Raw genomic sequence first — 21,026 nt, forward strand, 5'->3', positions numbered from 1 at the left:
AAAAAAGCAATTACACTTTAATATAACGTTATTAATGATTTTTTTCCATAAATTAATCCCTAAAAATTATAATTGTTTAGAAATAACTTTTTATATTTTTACAAACTATTCTTCCATATTTATTAAATTTCAATCTAATATTTGAAGAAAATCAAAACAATAAAATGAAAAATTAAGAATTTCCTCTATAATTGATTTAATTAATTTCTTATTTAATTAGATAAAAGGTATTGTCATATTTTTAATTTAAGTTATTGTTATTATTTTCTTGCTTTTTTTTCAAACTTTAAGATATTGAAATTTAAAAAACATGGAAAATTAATTTATAAAATTGTAATGACTTATTTATAAATAATTATAATATTTAAAAATTAATTTATAAAATATAAATATGTAGTTAAAATTATAAAGTTTAAATTAATTATTAATTCTTTATTAATAAAATCCTATTTTTGTGTGTGCATATATATAATTGAAATATAAGAGATGCATATTATATGTAATTGAAAATAAAAATGTGTATATCTCATGTTCTAAAATTTAGAAAATAGAATTTTATGTAGTTATATAAGTTTAGGCGAGTCAACAAATTGTTTTCGGATCTTGATTGAATTCGGAAGTGATTATGTAGAACACTAAGTTAATTCAAACTTATACGATCATTAAAAACTCTATTTTCTGAATCTCATAACATCAATATCCATCTAATTATTAAATTGTTTGGATTCAAGTTCTAAGAATACGACATATTTTTCTGAAATTCATCCAATAGAAATCAAAAAAAGAAAAGGATGAGTAAAGACATAAACAGACAATATTTATTATTTTGCATATACGTATGTACGTAGTTAATTACATATAATTTAGACATACAGCCATACTGTCTCCTGACGAAACTATATATATAAAACATATCTTTAGACTTCAAAACTTTACGTATGTATTATAGTAGAAAGCTCTATATATCATCTTTTATTTAATAATATATATATCTAGCCAGCCAGTGCTTGGACTCTCACTCACCCCTTCATGACTAAAACCCTTCAGTTTGGTATGAGCTTGAAAGGAGGTTTACCAAGAGCTGGTGCAGGATCATAGTTTCCATAGTCTTTTGTGTTTGCTCGCAGAAGCCTTTCGTGGATCATGCTTGCTTCATCCACCTGCTTTGATGGTTTGCTTACTTCCTACCAAGAGATACTTATACGTAAATCTCATTAAAGATTGAGGTTGAGCATTTCATATTCATGAATGAAGTAAATAATTTCTGTTACCTCATAAAAAGACATGTCCACTTGGTTCGCCAACTTATTCATAAACTTGAATCGTCTACCTGCAAACAATCATTAATGGTGTTAATATTAATCAAATGCATCTCTAGAACTGAAAAACAAACAACCTTAAACTGGGACATGACGTTGCAGTTCTCTGCAACATGTTAAAACCTAGACAATATACTTTCTTCAAAACACATACGTATATGTATGCATGCATCAATGATTAATATTATTACATAAAACGACGATCGTACTGAATAACTTGCATGATTTGGTTAAGTCCAGGTAAGATGATGAAGGGATGAAAAAAGGAGGAGACCTGCAAAAGATGGTGAAAGAAATGCAGTTGAAGCAAGGAGGAAGAGAAGAGTAAACTTGTGAAGAACCATGAGAGAAGAAGCCATTATGTTTTTTTTTTTTTGATGTTTGAAGATCAGAAGCCTAGATATATGAAGCTTCCTGAATTGCAAAAGAACACTCAAGTCACCAATTGGAGAGTTAGCTTTTGCAAATCCCTTACAATTAATATATAAATTATGTAGAGAAAATGAAAGTTTTATTTTAAAATTGTATTAAAATTAGCAAAGAAAAAGGTAAAGAAGACCACTTTTCTGTTGTTGGGGCACTAATAAGTCTATGAAGTTAGTGGATTTATATAATTTTTAAATCTTCATATCTAACAGTGGAGAGTATGATCCTTAGTGGAAATTACCTAAATCTCCCTTCCCAACTTTAAGAACCATCAAAGCACTGCTTGATTACTCGCCTCTATCTGGGCTAGAGTACGGATTCGATCAGTTCAGTAATAAATTCAGTTTAAAATCTAATTAAACTGAATAAATTGAAAATTGAAATTTTAGTATTTATAAAAATTAAATTGAATTGATTTTAATTAGAAATTAAATTGAATTAAATCGATTTGATTTGATTTAATATTTGATCAATTTCAAATTTTAATAAATTTTTTATTTTTTACATTTTATTTTTAATATTTTAAAATTTAATTAAAATATTTTAATATTAATATAATTTAATTTTTCAATATTATTGAAAATAACATATTATTATCATTAATTAGTTTGATTCGATTTTTTTTATTTTTTTTAATTAAAATTGAGCCAAATCGAAATAATTAAAATTTTTAAAATTAAAAATCAAATTAAAATAAATAAAAAATTAAATCGAATTTTCAAATTAATTCAATTCGATTGATTTTTTCAATTTAAACTTTATTTGCAGTCTCTATATTTAAATTTTATGCTAATTAAATTAAGAGTGATATTTCAATAATAATATGATTAATTTATATTTGATTATAAATGTTTAATAAATTAATTTAATTAATATAAGAGTGGAAATATATATTTAAAATAAAATATGAGTAAATTTAGAGGGTAGAATAGTAATTTGAGGGTTATGTGGAACCTGAAAAGGGCAGCAGTGGAAACTAGGGATAAAGTGGTTGGTGATTAGGGGCAAAAAAGAAGAATTAGGTAAGGGCATAAAATAGGTTTTGTGGATGAGTAGTGCTTCCAATTATCGTTGAAGACAAAGACTATCCACCAAATACAACTGAGACAGACACTGGTGGAGAATAAAGCAAAGCCACTGTGGGCTTTTATTTTTTTATTTTTAAAAATATCCTTATCTGTTTGCTTTTTATTTTTTTTATAAAATCCTGTCATGACATCTCTCCTAGACCGCCACGAATCGGTCGTATAAGATTTCGAGTCAGAATTAACTATTGCGGTTTCTGAAATTAATAATCCAATGTCTATCTAGTAATAAAAAAAACTGAAAAAAAATTGATAAATTTGGGATACAAAATAAATCTGCACTATGGCATGTTTGGTTCCATTCATTTTAGAGTGTCTGCCACTGAAGAGAGAGCAATGCTCCATTTTCAATTGCACTAACTCTTGAATAATTGCATTAGTAAATGCCTAATTAATTAATTCTTGAATAAATGCATTAGTAATTATATGGATGGTAATTTTTTTTAAATCATAAAATTTTAAATAATTAATAAGTAATTGATTGTTTATAAATATATTTATTATTAAAATTATTTAAAAAATATTAAATAAAATATATGATGAATTGTAGAACCAAGGTCCACTTGCAACTGAGCTCAATTAATTGGAATATAAGAATTCTGTCCCATCACGGAATTCATCATCTTCCTCCAACACGCCATTAAAACCATGCGCATCAGATCAGTCCTTCAACGATGTCCACTCAAAAAAAAATTTAAGAAAAAAAAGGGAAGAAAGAAGTAACACCACCAATGCCTATCTTTTCACTCTTTCAAATCTTGCATAACATTAAAACATTAAACACCATAATGCATTTATTTGCAATACCCAAAAATCTATAATTAGGAAAAAAAACAAAACAAAATGAATCAAGAAATCATTGTAAATACCCAACCAGTCAGTGGCCTCCATGGCATGTTCACAGGTCAATAGAAGGGTACGAAGCTACAGAAACAGAACCAATATTTTCAAAGACTATGCATCTACAGAAAACGTAAGTGATGTCCAATAGGTATTGATATGATTACGATGATGAACTAGGAACAGTACTGAGCTGGTCATTTTCATGGCGCAGGCTGTTTTCCCTACTGTAAGCAGCTTTAGCACCCTGAACAGCAGTAAAAAATTGACTTGGTTATATATATACACACATAATGATGAAGGAACTTCGTCGGTATAGACAGATATGGAAGAAGAAGAAGAAGAAGAAACATACTTGAAAAATTGTTCCAAGCTTTTTCAATCCCTTGGCCCGCAATCTCAGAACATCCTTGGAGACACTAGGGTCTTTAAGCACCTGAAACAAAGTACGTGCAACCAGGTTACACATAACGCGCACACAACAATATTCCTCTTGGTAATCTCTCATTAGAAATTTGGTTCAAATTGCACGTATGCTGCAAATTAACGACTTTTATATAACTTGATGAACTGACATACACCCTATCTGGAGGCATAGGAACTATATAATGCCATGATAGTCCCATAGCATCCACATAAGAACAATTCTCATTAACTGAACCAACTTGTGCATACAACAATCAGAACCATTGAAAACTTTTGTACTGCTGCTGGATTCAGGTCCTTGTGCCAAACTTCTGACTACTGCAACTCAAGGTCATGTCATGTGATATAGTTGCCAACAATAATAAATATAAATATTATAGAATTATAGTTTTGCATCATATAACTTCATAATATAAATTATACTATTTAAATATATATATATATATATATATTGGCATCAGAGAATTATAACAGGTCCTACATAATTCAGATATCCAAAGCCAAAAGAGATACATATAACACCAGATAGATAGATTATATGGCATAATAGCATAAGCTTAAAAAATAATAACAATAAAGATTAAATTGACATGAAAAATAAAATGAGTAAAATCATAAAGTAAATATATCACATAGAAAATGACTATAAACTTAAATTGATCAATCCAAACTTTGTATGAAAGTTGAGGAGATCATTAACTTTATCTACATGTACATATGTAATAAAATAATTTTTTTTTAATTAAAAGGCAAAATGAAAGAAAAGTGTGTCTGTATATATATATATATATATAAATGAAACCATAAAACCAAAGGGAGAGCAAACATAAAAATAGAAAAATTCGAACAACAAATTATTGGATCAACTTGTACTTAATTTTCAAATAACTACCAATCAAATTTTAATTTGTATACACAAAAGTTGGAATAATTAATTTTTATTTAATCTTGTGCCCATTTTGTTACAGCCAAATAATTTTGATGCTTTTATTTAAATCATAATATAAACTATGCTGTCTAATTTCATTAAGTTATTATGCAGTTTAATTTAAAAAAAAAACATATTTAGAGAGGCTAATATAAAATTTAAGAGATTAACTAATAAAAATCAAAATTTTATTATACCTATTAAACTATTTTTAAAAATATTTAGGGGCTGACACTTATACTATAATATTTTACTAATATAAATGTCATTTATTAATTTTGGAGCCCAACAAAAATAATAAAATTAATAATTATATAGTACACACAAAAAAAAATCATGATTTTACTATTATTATTATTATTATTATTATTATTTGGTTGGAGGGGAGCAGCTAACGGCCCTTCCCTCTGCCACTCAAGGTACAAGCCATTTCTATGTAATAAACACTAGGAAAAATAGATGCTAAGAAGGCCATGAGAGGCGCATCATGAAGCATGATGTCTTAGCTCTGAAAGTTTGCGACATTAAAGAGACGGCATCAGAAATCAATGAGTAAAATTGGAATAAGGTCAATTCTTAACATCTGTGCCATTGTGTTAGAATGAACAGAAAACATTAAGGACTAAAAGCATTATTCTACTATCAAATACGGATAATTTGAATAGTCAGTTCCTTATCTCTCTATGAAAAAACAATAGAACACCCAAGATATTGAATAATCAGTCACCTACTTAATTCCATGCAGGTCTTAAAAAATTCTAGATAAAGATTATCTGTTATCAGACTCACATTAGAACATTCATATGGTAAAGCTAAGTAATAACCCAAGTTACCCATCGCCTATTACCTTTCCACGTCATCAGAGTTGTGTTAAAATATGACTTCATAAACTAGAGAAAGGTAACTAGCAACTTACAGCTTGACAAACACGTGATAAAGTCGTCTCAATATCAACCACATTGATCTGCCAAAGGGATTGCAGCATAGCATCCTTCCTATCCTCAATGGCTTTTAGTAAATTCTCCTCTTTGTTTTCTGTTTGGTTCAACTTCTTCAGATCCTCCTGTATTTGAATCAAAGAAACAGCCCCTAAAAAACAGATGAGAAATGAGTTTGTTAGGTACCTCTTTAGGTTTGAATGAAAATGAAAGACCTTGAAGCCCATTTCATCATGTCCAACTTCTTTAATGACTGTATACCATACCTGAAGCTGCCATTACTTGTGATTTCATCTGGTGTCCTTTATCTCGCACCCATTCTGCTAAAAATGGTACTTTCATATACCTTTTATCTTTTCCCAGCTCTTTAGCAGCTCTCCTCGTGTATATGTAGCCAATGGTATGCAGCATTGCCTCACCAAATGCTGAAGGTTGCAAAAATTACAGTAAAAAGGCAATTGCAATTATTTTAAAAGGTTAACCAGATAACTCCAACAGAATGAAAAAAATGCAGCTGGCAACATGCATAATTAAGAAGCAACACAGATTCTGTAACTACCATCATTCATTGCTTTTGTCATGTAACTGAAACTACAGTATACTGTTTGAAAACACAAGTCCATCGAGTGATGCAGTCTAGGAAAACTAAATTTAAAAATTCTTTAGATTTAGTCTTTGTGCAGATTTTCTATTAGAATAAGGAAGTTTAGCAATTATATTACTGTTAAGGAATAGTTAAAGACTTCTATTAGGTTTAGAATTTTCCTAGTTAGCATTAGTTTGATATTCCTAGTAAGATTGGTCTAATATTTCTTTATTTGGGATTTCTAATCCAAGTAGTAGTAGGTTTGGTTATTAATCCATAAATCCTTATGTAATTTAGGTGCTTTCCTACAGAAAACTATAATTATTATTGACAACCGAGAACTTTTAAACAGAAATTTGAGGGTTTTATTTCTTTCTCTTTAGTATTCTTGTGGTTCAACATTAAATTGGTATTAGAACCTGATTCGACCAAGATATCTTACTCTCACCCTCAACTGTGTGACCATTTTCACCCACCAAACACGTTCAGTTGGTGACATTTTGTTGATTCCTTGGAGGACAACAACCTGATTTAGAGCCAAGAGTTATAATGATTTGCAATTGCAAGGGAACTACATTCCTAGAAAAACACAATCACTTCTGCAATAAAAGCACTAAGACAACAATAAAGCTTAGTGAGACACAACCGCACCACTCAAAACAATCCTGCAGCCAATTGCAGGTCCGTAATTCAATCCCACATCCAACTTAATGTGAATCTTATGTGGGCAAAGCTTTTTGGAACAAAAGAAAGAAAGAAAGCGGGGGGAATAACTTCTCAAGCAATGGGAGTCACAAGGACAGTTTCAAGAAGATGCCTTCCAGTGCCAAACTTTGTAGAGTGCTACATCTGTCCTTTTGCCTTGAAGATTGTAGCTTGTCCTTAGCAATTAGATGCAGTGTGAGCTGAAATTCAAAGATTAGAAGTTGAAAATAGATTTTTAAAAGCCATAATTAGATGAGATGTATTATTTGAGTGACGCATATAGTGGTGTTGAATTTTGCCCTCTGGACTTATTTTAGGAATGCAAAATTGTTAAAGAGCTTTTATAAGTTACAGAAAACTTTAAGGCTTAAGCACGAAAGAAGGAATATATGTTTCAAATATTGGAAACAACCTTTTCTTACCCAGCAACAGATTCAACTATTTGGCTTAAAATGTTTGCTCAAATGTCCAATTTCAAGATAAAGATGAGAAGTGCTTGGATAGGATTTAGTTTTTGAAGATGTAATAATACTTTGAATGCATGTAACCACAGAATTTCATAATGAAAAACAAGAAGAGTAGGTAGAAGAATCCAAAAGTTTAATTATCTACACACCATGTTGAAATAGAAAATGATAAGATTGAGTTGGAAAATTTTGAGAACATACTCTACAGAAAGAAACTGAAGAGAATGAGCAAGAAATGTTTGACAAATCAATCTCAAGGATAGAAGAAAAAAAAAACCACACTGAATACAAATTAATTTGAATTAAGCTAATTCTCTTATTCTTAGTGAATTGAAGAGCCTTTCAACTGTAGTGGTGAATGATTTAATATGTTCAAATATTTCAATGGATTTGAAGGGAAAAATGAAGTTCATTGCTTTAATCTTACTGCTACTATTGAAGAAGATAAAGTTGCTTGATCTCCAAATTCAGTTCTTGATTCTTTTGCATTACAAAACTCGAGGTTGATTTTTTCCAACCAGGGGAGAATGATGTAGTCAAGGAAAATTAGATTTTGAAATTATATTGATTTTAGTCTTTAACTGTAACATTAAGATCTCACACTCACATTTACTATAAAAATAGGAACTAGGAATATTATTGTTATTTAGGAATATTTCAAGAGTTCTTTCCTTTAGGTTTAGTGTTTCCTAGAAAGTATTTGTTTGATAATTCTAGTGAAAATGGTTTAGCATTTTTCCATTTTTGGATTCCCAAGCCTAGTAGTAGTAGGATTAGTTATTAGTCTATAAATACCTATGTAATTTATGTATTTTCCAAGAGATTATTATTACTGACAATCAAGAATTAATAGAAATCTGAGAGTTCTATTTCTTTTCCTTTTGAGCGTCCTTGTGGTTCTACATTAATGAGACAGTGATTCTATCATACTACAAGAAGTAAGCTTCTAGTCTAATTAAGCAGCCAAACAACTGCCCTTGAATAAACTGAACTTGGACTACATGTATCCTACTAATGTTGAACAATAAACTATGTAGATATTATTATTTGTATTCACCAATATTTAACTTAACTTTTCTTATTGAGCCCAAATAGAGATTTCATAAAGAATATATTTTCGTGCCATTTTCCCTTAAAGCAAAAATGACATGCATTCTTCTTTTATCCTCCTACTTTCTCCATTCAATTAGATGTTAAGATGGATGTCCGGTAATACAAAATTGATTAGAGTAGGCATGATTACATTCAATACAGAAAACATATAGCACATATTGGAAATAAAATAAGCGAGAGTCGATTAAGATAGTTTGGTCATACGTAGAGCATCAAATCCATAGTATAGAAGTGTGAAAAATTAGTAAGGAATAAGTGAAAATAAAAAGGGGAAGCCTCAAATGACGTGGAGTGAAATGGCAGGATTTACAAATTCTTTATACCGATATAAACTTGGTGCCCAATAAAGCTAAATGGTGAAAAAGGATCCATAATTCCATATAGCTGACCACAACTAGTTTGGGATTAAAACTTAGTTATCGTTATTATTGCCTCCATTTGACTGGATCTTTTTCGTTTCCTTTATTCTTCTAAGATCCTCCTAATACATAACCAATAGAATAAGATAAACAAATTCTCAGAAAGGGATGAGAACATTTTCTCAAAGTTTATTTATTCTCAAAATTAGTTGTCAACATTGTAGAAATGTAATATTTGTTGTGTATTACAATAGAGATTATAACATATTTATATATGAGAAACCGTATCTAGAAAGTAAAGGAAATCAAGCCTATGATCATGCAATCTCTAAAATTAAGGGACTAACATATTTATCAATATGTACTTTCTATATCAACATATTTATTTTCTAGAACCTATAACACTCCCCTCAAATTGGAGCGTAGATGTTAATCATGCCTAACTTGTTACATATATAATTAACTTGAGTCCCATTTAGAGTTTTAGTGAAGATATCTCTTAATTACTCTCCAGTTTTAATATGTCCTGTTGAGATTAGCTTTTGTTGGATTTTCTCACAAATAAAACGACAGTTAATCTCGATATATTTAATCCTCTCATGAAATATTGAATTAGAGGCAATGTAGATGGCTGCTTGATTATCGCACCACAAACCGAATTTGTGAACCCAACCTCTTCTAACAGTTGACGGACCCACAAGACTTCACATACAACTTGTGCCATGGCTCAATATTCAGATTCAGCACTAAAATGAAAGGCTATATTTTGCTTCTTACTTCTCCATGAAACCAGATTACCTCCCATAAAAACATAATATAACACAATATGCAGCGGTTGACCTCCTATCAATCATCGAACCTGCCCAAGCAGTATCAGAAAGCATTCAATATTTGAGTGCCCATGGTTGCCATAGAAGAGGTCTCGTACTGGAGCCCCTTTCAATTAGTAAATAATCTGTCTCAAAGCATCCCACTGAGTAACAGTAGGAGAGCACGTAAACTGACTTACCACACTCACTGAATATGCAATATCAAAATGAGTCGCCTTCAAACAATTCAGCTTGCCAACTAATCTTCTATATATTTCAGAATCTGCAAATGGTTCACTGTCTTCTGTGGTAAGTTGAAGATTAGGAGTCATTGGTGCACTGCAAGGCTTAATGCCTTTCTTACATCGCATAACTTCAATGCCCAAAAGAATTTCAAAAAGCCCGAATCCTTTGTATGAAACTGTATTTTGAGAAATTCTTTTAAGAATGTAATGCCAACAACATCACTTTCTGTGATAACAACATCATCCACAAATACTAAAAGCAGAATTACTCCACTATCAGAATTTTTATAAAACACTGAGTGATCACACTTACTCATCTTTATTTCAAATTGTTGGACCACCTCACTAAACCTGCCAAACCATGCCCGAGGACTCTGTTTCAAGCCATAAAGGGATTTTCGAAATCTACAAACCTTGCCTAACTCCCCCTCCCCAAGCAACAAATTTAATATCCAGTTAATGCAAAGACCAATTATGTGTAGCTGCCAAAGAAATAAACAATCTAACAGGTACGAACTTGACAACTGGAGACAATGTATCAGAATAGTCAACTTCATAAGTTTGAACATAACCTTTGGCCACTAAATGGACCTTGAGGTGTGCAGCAGACCCATCAGGATTTACTTTTACTGCAAATACTCATTTGCACCCAATAGCCCGCTTTCCTGGGGCAAGAACATCAACTCCTAAGTACCATTAGTGTCTAAGGCCATAATTTCTTCTTTCATCGCAGCATGCCAACCAGAATAGGATAAAGTCTCAATAGGACTGAAATAAAATCTAAAGCAGTGCCAAAACAATGAGAAGAAGAGGATAATTGACCATAAAAAACAAAAGACGAAATAGGATGAGTGCAAGTACGTTTACCTTTGCGAAGAGCAATGGGCAAATCTAAATCAAACGGTGAAGATCGATGGGAGCAGGGTCTGTCGACGAAGAAGCTAGTAGCGGAGCGGAGTCAGAGTCCTCTAACGTCTAGAATAAACATGAAAAATGGGAGGGAGATCTAGCACGTGAGTGGAAGGTGCAGGAACAGTCTAAGAATGAGACAAAGAGCTAACAGTGTGTAACAAGAGGTCATCTTCCTCCCCCTAGGTGTCATAAACAGATGATGGTGGAAAGAACGGAATGGCCTCAAAAAATGTTACATCAGCAGACACAAGGTACCGATTAAGATCAGGAGAAAAACAACGATACCCTTTTTGAAGTCGAGAATAGCCAAGAAAAAAACATTTGATTGATTTGGGATCCAATTTAGTAACCTGTAGACGAACATCACGAACAAAACAAGTACAACAAAAAATACGTAGTTCAATAGAAAATAAAAATTTAGTGAGAAACAAAATGTTATAAGGGATACCACCATAAAGAACGGAGGAGGGCATGCGATTGATAAAAAAATAAGCAGTGGATACAACATCAACCCAAAAACATTTAGGTACTTTCATTTGGAATAAGAGAGTTCTGACTACCTCAAAAAGATATTGATTTTTTCATTTGGCAACTCCATTCTGTGAAGGAGTGTCAACACAGAAAGACTGATGAAGAATCCCTCTTTACGACAAATAAGATTGAAATTTCCCATAAAGATATTCTTTAACATTATCACTTAGCAATATTCAAATAGAAATATTGAATTGAGTTTGAATTTTAGCATAAAAAGCACAAAATATAGAAAATAATTCTGAACGACTCTTCATTAAAAATAACCAAGTAATACGAGAGAAATCATAAAAAAAGTAACAAAATACTTAAAGTTAGACTTAGACACAATAGGACAAGAACTCTAAATATTTTAATGTACTAACTCAAAGGGGGACCAAGCCCGTTTATTGACTCAAGACACTGTAGGTAAACGGTGATTTTTGGCAAATTGACAAGACTCACAATCTAAAACAGATAAAGAGTGAAACTGTGGACATAACTTCTTCAAAGCAGAGAAAGAAGGGTGCTCCAACCGATAATAAACATCAAAAGGCATTAAACTTATGGAACATGCAAGAGATCTAGGTAGTTGCTGATCCAAGATGTAAAGACCCTCCGACTCACACCTTCTACCAATAATCTGCTTTGTCAAAAGATCCTGAAAACACACAATGATCAGGAAAGAATGAAACACAACAATTCAGTGCACGAGTGAATTTACTAACGGAAAGCAAATTAAAGGAGAACTTAGGAAGACATAACACAGAGGATGCAGAAAGAGAAGGTATTAAGTTCACATGTCCAGAACCCATGACAGAAGATTTAGTGCCATCAGTAAGAGTAACATAAGAAGATGATGCATGAGATTTAAGATTGAACAAAAGAATAGAATTACCTAACATATGATCGATAGCACCAGAATTAATAACTCATTTGGAGGATGAAGACACAAGGCATGCAGTAAAGTTATCTGACTCAACAATTGCAGTGATAGAAGAATTAGAGGATTTCAGATATGCCAGTTATTGAGTGAATTGTGCATACTCATCTGCAGATATCAAAATTCCCTAATTAGAAAAGGCCTCAACTACCATATGCGCCATTTGTGAGCGTTGATCAGGCATGTCTTCTTAGTGTGTACAGATTCACGGCAGTAATAACAAATGATTCCACTAAAGTCAGAAATAGAAACTGCTTCCCCAGGAGAATGCTGAGATCCTCTACCACCATTAAAACCTCTCTTGTTCTCACCTCTATCATTCTGTCTGGCACAACTAACAAGAGCACTAGTGGTGGGTAAAGGAATTGGAGAGGAAGATTCTGTACACAACACCCTAGTGAAAACATCATGTAACGATGATATTTCAGAGTCAAAAAAAATCTGAGATTTAGCTGTCTCAAACTCTGGAAGGAGACTTGCACGGAAGCTCATAATAGCAGTTTGCTCTCGTTGAGCTTATTGAGTTTTCACATTTGTACTAAAAGGTATCAAGACATTAAATTTCTTGTACGCTCTTTTAAAATCCATAAAATATGAGGTCAGAGTTCTATCATGTTTCTCAGCTCGATAAAACGCCTTATGCATATCATAAATGCGAGAAATGTTCCCTTTACCATAATATAAAAACTCCAAATAATCCATTAATTCTATAACAAATTCACAGTGATTAATAAGGTTGATTACCTCACTATGAATGGAATTTCGGATCTCAAAAATAATCGAGCATTAACCCTCATCCAATATTTTCTAGTGTCATCAATCGGAGGATCCTTGGTAAGAATGATCATCCATTTCGATACTTCGTAAATAAATACGGATAGTCTTACTCTCCATTTAATTTATGTTCTGTGATTTTAGTCATCACAAGAATCACCTCAGTTATGATAATTTTAACTTCAGCTACGAGAACAACCAATGGAGGCTTGCAAGGAAGCTCATAATAGCAGTTTGCTCTCGTTGAGCTTATTGAGTTTTCACATTTATACTAAAAGGTATCAAGACATTAAATTTCTTATACGCCCTTTTAAAATCCATAAAATATGAGGTCAGAGTTCTATCATGTTTCTCAGCTCGATAAAACGCCTTATGCATATCATAAATGCGAGAAATGTTCCCTTTACCATAATATAAAAACTCCAAATAATCCATTAATTCTATAACAAATTCACAGTGATTAATAAGATTGATTACCTCACTATGAATGGAATTTCGGATCTCAAAAATAATCGAGCATTAACCCTCATCCAATATTTTCTAGTGTCATCAATCGGAGGATCCTTGGTAAGAATGATCATCCATTTCGATACTTCGTAAATAAATACGGATAGTCTTACTCTCCATTTAATTTATGTTCTGTGATTTTAGTCATCACAAAAATCACCTCAGTTATGATAATTTTAACTTCAGCTACGAGAACAACCAATCCAAAGCAATGGCAACAAAAGAAACAGAAGGAACAGGACGTGAACAGTACCAGAATGGTGGAACATGAACAGTACCAGAATGGTGGGACGCGAACAGTACTAGAATGCAATCCAAACCAAAACACCTCCACTAAACACCCAAACAGTAAACGGACCACAGAATTGATGAGGGTGCTTCAAAGAGGCAACTCCGGCAAGGGTGACCTGAGCAGCAACGGACGCGCGATGAGCCTCCATGCGCCCGCAAGTGGGAAGGTGTCAAGAAACTTGTCATGGCACGTAAAACTCACTTGCCGGCCAAACAACCGTCAACTCTTCAGAGCAGCTTCGCCAACTCTCCGGCGTCCTTTCTGGGTGGGCTGTGAGAGACAAATGTTTTCCTATATGGGTAACCTAAATGAACAGGAGTCCTAAGTCTCCGAGAAAAAAAATATCAAATCTCTACAGGAGAGACTCTGATACCATATAGAAAGGTAATATTTGTTGTGTATTATAAGAGAGATTATAATATATTTATATATGAGAAACCGTATTGGAAAGGAAATCAAGCATATGATCATGCAATCCCTAAGATTAAGCAACTAACACATTTATTAATATTTACTTCCTATATCAACATATTTACTTTCTATAACCTATAACAAACATAATTCCCAAATTGAAACTTCCTTGACTTCCTTTTTTGCTTCCTTTGGAAATTATGGCAGAGATAAAATGTCGACAGCATTCGATGAAGCTTGGGGAAGGTCCAAACATCGAAATCAATTGGGTTTCTAGCAGGTGTCAATACAGGTTGGAATTAACCATATCAAAACTTGTTTTCGAGTCAATGTCTGGCAGCTGGACTGGAACCATTCAAGTCGTGTATACATAGGCAGCCATTTGGTGGTGGTTCAGCTTTCTGATGAAAGGACAATAATGGATTGTGAAGGATATTGCTAGGTAGTTTCACGACAGAAAATAGAGCTCAGACCAAATGCTGGAGGTTTCCCTTTTTTTTTTTTTTACAAAAAGAAGAACTGTAAATTAAGGGAAGGGAATTTTCACAGGAAGCGGATGGGTTTTGATTGTTCACAAGCTCATTAAAGAGGCTCTGATACCAAACTGTTGTAGATCCCATACAATAAGAGAAACAAATTCTCAAGTTTTATTAATTCTCAATAGAAAAAATTCTCTTTCAAATAAAATACCTAGAAATGGTACATATAGTTTCTCACCTAGTCCTATTACTAACTAACTGGGAACACTAAACCAAAACAATTTAGGAAAAATAAACAAATCAAATTAGGAAATAGTAAACTTAATATTCCTAAATAATAATAATAAATAATTATAAATTCATAAATTATAGAAATATAGACTTCTTAGTTTCACAATGAAAAATTAAACCAACATAATCCCTAAATTGTATCTTCCTTGACGGCATCACCTCTTCTTACTCTGCAAGAAGAAGAAAGCGAAATCATCAGTGGATACTTCTTGTTCTTATATCTTTCCAAACTCCTCCATTTTCCCTTTTACATTTGTTTCAATTCTTCTGTAGAAAATAGGGACAGCATTCCATATAAGGAAAGAAACAATGAAGATCACTGTTTCCTAACCATCAGCAAAAATCTCATCCCCAAGTCATCAGTAATGATCCACACCAACCTAGTTACTTAGACACGCTCTTAACAGGCACACAGCAGTTTCTTAAATGGTGGAGTATCACCTCTGAAAACAAAAGGTTTGATAATTTCAGAATCACAATTATTACCTTAAAGGGTTAAGACTCCTGGAGTCCAAAGTGAACTCAATATAGATGAGCTTCTATAGAAAATGGAATGAAAGAGAACTTTGGTGCAGGAAAAGGGAGAACCTATTAATACAAGATATTTGCTTCCCAGAGTTCTTTGTTATACTTTCATGGGCAAGAAGCCATGCCATAGTGACATCTCCCAAGACAGACAATTGGAAATTATGGAATTGTTTTTCCTGCAATTTCTGTCCCTTAAATGCAAACCATGTGTGAAAGGGAATATAAGCAGACAAGCATTTAAATGTGTTCCATTCTCTGATCAACACAACTAATAACAGCCATGAGAAATCTTTTTGTGATTGATGGCATAGGCATTCTAGTATTTGTTAAAGACAAAGTTGTTAATCTAGTTAATAGCTTGTAAAAAAAATCTAGTTAATTGTGATATATGATACTTTGTTTCTCCTTTGATTGCTAAGAAATAAACCAAACATTCTCCAAACACCCCCACCATTGAACTACTGAAGTCCAAGAGCAAAATACAAGAGGATCACTCATTAAAAAAATAACTGAAATCAAACAAAAAAAATATGATGAGAAAGATATCATAATAAGAAAAATCACATAAAAAAACAAACAAAAAACTTAAATAAAGAGAGGAAAACATCTTTTGAAACTAAAGTTCCATGTTTTAGCACAATATACAGCATCAAATTTGGTTGAGAACTTCCTTCTGCTTCCTAGTTGTGAAGATGCCAACACGAAGAATCACTTTTTCAATAAGTTCTTTAAAGCTAAATGTTCACAAAATGGTGATTTTCAAGTAATGCAACATGCAATAGCAGGAAGAAACTATACCAGCTCTAGAGAGGCGACAAGCTTCTGAATTTGCCCATTTTATGAACTCATCCTCTTGACCTTCAACAAATGGTTCAAGGTTATTTTTCAGAGTTGTTATGAGCTTTGTTTCCCTCTCTTTCTGAAGTTCCTGTAGATTAAAAAATAGCCACTAGCTTCAATCAACTGAACCAAAAGAACCCAAGTCGCATATAACATTATATTATATTTGGATATCAAAATTTAAAATAAGAGATTTGGATTTGATTTTAATACATAAACTTATTAATAAATTGTGGATTACAAATAATATTATATTCACTATTAGGAACTTTTTTTTATGCAAATGGTGTTATTTCAAATTCACTCAAATAGAGCATTCTCCACATACAAGCTTTATATAAATTTATACTCCAATCAATTGAAGGAAATTTATAATTTTTGTTACAATTAGAAAATAAAAGAGAAAAAAGATAAATAATAAAAGAAGACTCACGTGGTTCAATTACAAGAGCCTATGTCTGCAGACAAAATCTCAATGAGCTACATCTTGGTTCAATTGTATTTTGTTCCTTGAATTCTCCAACTAAATGGAATATATAAAATCTCCATAATATGAATATGTAAAATACTCTTGGCTTTTGATAATACTCTATTTAATATGGAGTATGGAATTTCATCAATTCCAATACCCCTCTTAATAAGATTCTTATTGAAACCAATAACTCCTCGCAACAATAACACATAGCACAAGAAAAAGCAGCTCATAGGATAGATTCTGGAACACCAACACAAACGCATCCATACAAAGCAACTTTGGGATTGCACTTCCTTCTCCAAAGGTGACCCCGTAAAGGAAATTGCAACACAAAGCAAATTCCTAGGTTGCACCTACCTCTCCAAAGGCAATGCCAGCGAAGGAACATTAATACAAAGTAATTCACAATGTTGTACCAAACACACCACTTATACGCAAAAACTCAAGCCATGAACACTACCTGTGAAACATACCCATGAAAAGTACCAATAGACAATATCATCGAAAAGTACCCATAAACAATACAAATGAATGGTATTGAAGCCACATTGCCACAATGAATTGAAAGCTTTGATGCTATGTGAAAGAACAATTAAGGAGAAAGAAGAAAATGAAGAGTATATTTATGTGGTTCAGCTACGTGAGCCTGCTCCACATGCATAAAAACTTCAAAGCAAGACATCTTTATTCAATAAATTTTATTCCTCATAATACCTATGCTTTCTTATTTATAATGAAATGAAAGACCCAAGACATATACAAAATAATACTATAAATTAAGGAATTCTCTAATTAGATAAGAATATATAAAATTTTCTCTAAATAGGAATATATGAAATACAGATTGACATTCCATAACACTCCCCCTTAATTTGGAGCTTAGAATCTCACAATTTCAAATAACTTTATTAAATCCAAGTCTCATATTTTATATTAGCTGTCCAAATGCAAGGTTAGCGATAGATAATACCTTCATCTTCTCCTGAATTCTCTGTATGCGGATTTCGGGATCATTTGTGGCTTCCTCAACATCAGCAGATGCTAATGTAGCCAGTGCAAGTTGGCCAACATAATCTTCAAAAAACTCACTCCCAAATAGCATCCCAAAGACAGATGCAGGATCTAACATAGAATCCCTGGAAAATTGAAGGTAATTTCATGTTTTCTTTTTTTTTTTTTGGAATAGATTAGACTGAGGAATATAAATAAACTAAATGATTTCCAGTCCGATCAAGAACATGAAAACATTAAACTAGAATTTCTAGGAAAGGGCACTTAATAGATAAAACTTAGAACAATAATCAAACCAAGGATACACTCAGATACATCTTTTAGGAGGAACCTAGTTTCAATAGTCCGATGACTGAATCTAATTCCCTTCTGATGAACATTGTATTACAACTCCTTAAATGCTTACATATGGTTTTCACACAACAAAAGGGTTGTATTCTTCTTGTTTCATCAATTCAAGGCATATATTCACCAATCTAACCGGAAAGATTTACTATCTTACCAAATGCAAGATGGTTTGCATGAACTAGAGTTTTCTTTTTCTTTCAATTATTGTGTTCCAAAAACTCTCCAAGGAAATTTAAGCAATTGAATAATAGAAAGGAAATTTATCAAGAAAGCAAATTTTCAAGGCTGCATTATGATATAAACTTACTTTGGTATTCCTTCCTTTCCATGCTTGTCATATGCTTCCCGCTTCTCAGGATCACTTAAGACCTGGTATGCCTCTCCAAGTGTCTACACATATGTCCCATAAAGAAGAAATAAGCACATGAAATAGCATAAAAGATTAAGGTACAACTAAATTCCCTTTTCCTTTCACAAGTACGTCTTTGGTACTATATCAGCCATCAAGGAAACTAAACAGAAAGGAAGGAAACTGCAGAAGAAGGCATACAAATAATCTTCTCAGTGATGAAAAATCAGAACAGCATCATAGAACTCAGGTTTTCCTCATTCTATAATAGAATTCAGAGTAACTTAGTATCATCCATTTACAAAGCTGAACCAACAAACTTGCAGCAAACAGAACAAACTCGGGTTTCCTCATTCTATAATACAGTTTAAAGAAACATAGTATTATCCATTGACAAAGCTGAACCAACAAACCAGCAGCAAAGAGAGCAAATTCAAGTTTTTCTCATTCTATAATACTGTTCAAAATACATAGTACCTTCCATTTACAAATCTGAACTAACAAGAAGCTAGCAGCAAACAGAACCACAGTAAATTGACATGATAACAAGATCTAATCGACATAGAATCAGTTTTGCTAGCTAACCTGAAAATTTTGTGCAGCTTTTGGGTCACCAGGATTTTTATCTGGATGAACTGACCTTGCCTGTTCAGAATTGCAGAAAACTATCTCATCAACAACAAATAGTATCAAAACTATTTTCACAAAAATTATATTTCTTTATGTGGGTAAACAAATTTTCTGTACGAGTAGGAGTATTAACTCTTATGTAGGATGAAATATATTCAAAGTAACTAAAGAAATAAAAAGCCATCAGCTAATAGCTACATACTCCATTGTCAACCTGATAATATAGATTAGATATTCAATTGCTAGCACCCTTGTCCTATAAACTTTCAGTTGTACCAAAAGTAAATAAATAAAATGCATAAGAAAAATACAGATAAATAGAAGAATTCTGCATATTGAATTGAAAGCTAACCTTGAGGTAATAAGCCTTCTTGATATCTGCAGCAGACGCATCCTCGTTGACACCCAAAATTTCATAATAGGCGGTATCTTTCACCATTGGTTTTGTTTTAAGATCAAGATTTTCAGAACTAGAGAAACCAAAACAACGAATTACCCTCATTAGGAAACCCAAAAAAATAAAAGAAGAAATCAAAATTTTAAGAAATGGTTAAAGAAAAAGTACCCATTTATAATAATCAAGAAACTAAATGGAATAAGGTAAAAGCAAACAACACTAGCTTCCAAATTATAGAATGTGTATCCATAGAAGATAAGAAACAGTTCCCGAATAGAATAGCTTTGATATAAACAATGAAACTTAAATAGCATGTCAAAATTTCTACAAAGGTATGTCAAATCTAGATCTTAGGTGATATCCATCAAAATAACAATTAAAAATCAACACAAATTTGAATTCAAATAGAAGAGAAAACAACAAAAGCCAAAAGAAAAAGAGGGGAAAAATAAGAAATTAAGAAAAAAATCATGAATCAAGAATAAGAACTTACGTGAGCAGAAAAGCCAATGAAAGAAATCTGAGATATGTGTATAGAGAAGCTTACTTACGGCTAAAAAGAAAATCACCGAATAAATGTCTGAGACACAAGAGTGATCTATCTGCTTATGTTGTCATTCAGATATAAAGCTTAATAAAAGAAAAGAAATGAAAACGGAGGCCACGTTAAGGTGGAGAAGAAGGTCCACGGTGTCGTTTAGCATGGGGATGATGCTTCGTGGCCAGGGGGGGACGTGTCGGTAAGTAACTGAAATTTGACAGTGACAAGGTACGCGCTCGATGCAACTCGCTAATTGAGTGGCACAAGATTTTTATGGAACTAAACGGTTACTGGTCCCGTGGATTTTTTTTTTATTTTTTTATTTTTTCTCTTTATATTTTTTTTCTCTTACATAGGTCCATCCATTACACATTATTTAGAATAAAAAATAAAAAATAGAACTAATATCATAATATGTGTACACATAAATCAAAAAAATTTTCATTTGGTCAGGCTAGACAATAAGAATCCGATTTATTGAGTACAAAGAATTATACTAGTAACACTTTTAAATTTATCCAAGCCTAAAACGAATAAATCGA

The 21,026-nt window shown here is 32.2% G+C and overlaps 2 protein-coding genes across 4 annotated transcripts; both read right to left on the reverse strand.

Annotated features, from left to right (window-relative positions):
* Window positions 1-795: 795 nt before the first annotated feature.
* On the reverse strand, window positions 796-1,868 carry LOC122723556 (protein CASPARIAN STRIP INTEGRITY FACTOR 1-like). Its single transcript, XM_043956170.1, has 3 exons — window positions 1,594-1,868; window positions 1,272-1,330; window positions 796-1,184 (listed from the first exon to the last, which is right to left on the reverse strand). The coding sequence occupies exons 1-3, from the start codon at window positions 1,676-1,678 to the stop codon at window positions 1,044-1,046; spliced, it is 285 nt and encodes a 94-aa protein (XP_043812105.1). The 5' UTR covers window positions 1,679-1,868; the 3' UTR covers window positions 796-1,043.
* A 1,730-nt stretch (window positions 1,869-3,598) lies between these two features.
* On the reverse strand, window positions 3,599-20,652 carry LOC110607757 (chaperone protein dnaJ 10). 3 transcript variants are annotated; one of them, XM_021746915.2, is made up of 10 exons: window positions 20,495-20,652; window positions 19,899-20,016; window positions 19,502-19,561; window positions 18,875-18,957; window positions 18,179-18,344; window positions 16,692-16,821; window positions 6,229-6,387; window positions 5,941-6,113; window positions 4,026-4,106; window positions 3,599-3,917 (listed from the first exon to the last, which is right to left on the reverse strand). In XM_021746915.2, the coding sequence occupies exons 2-10, from the start codon at window positions 19,983-19,985 to the stop codon at window positions 3,834-3,836; spliced, it is 1,023 nt and encodes a 340-aa protein (XP_021602607.2). In that variant the 5' UTR covers window positions 19,986-20,016; window positions 20,495-20,652; the 3' UTR covers window positions 3,599-3,833. The 3 variants fall into 3 exon arrangements, with proteins under 3 accessions (XP_021602607.2, XP_021602609.2, XP_021602608.2); XM_021746917.2 differs by having other exon boundaries at window positions 20,491-20,645; XM_021746916.2 differs by having other exon boundaries at window positions 20,437-20,637.
* Between the last annotated feature and the right edge of the window lie 374 nt (window positions 20,653-21,026).

The sequence above is a fragment of the Manihot esculenta genome, chromosome 4 (assembly GCF_001659605.2).
Source record: "Manihot esculenta cultivar AM560-2 chromosome 4, M.esculenta_v8, whole genome shotgun sequence".
In the NCBI taxonomy this organism is placed as follows: Eukaryota; Viridiplantae; Streptophyta; class Magnoliopsida; order Malpighiales; family Euphorbiaceae; genus Manihot; species Manihot esculenta.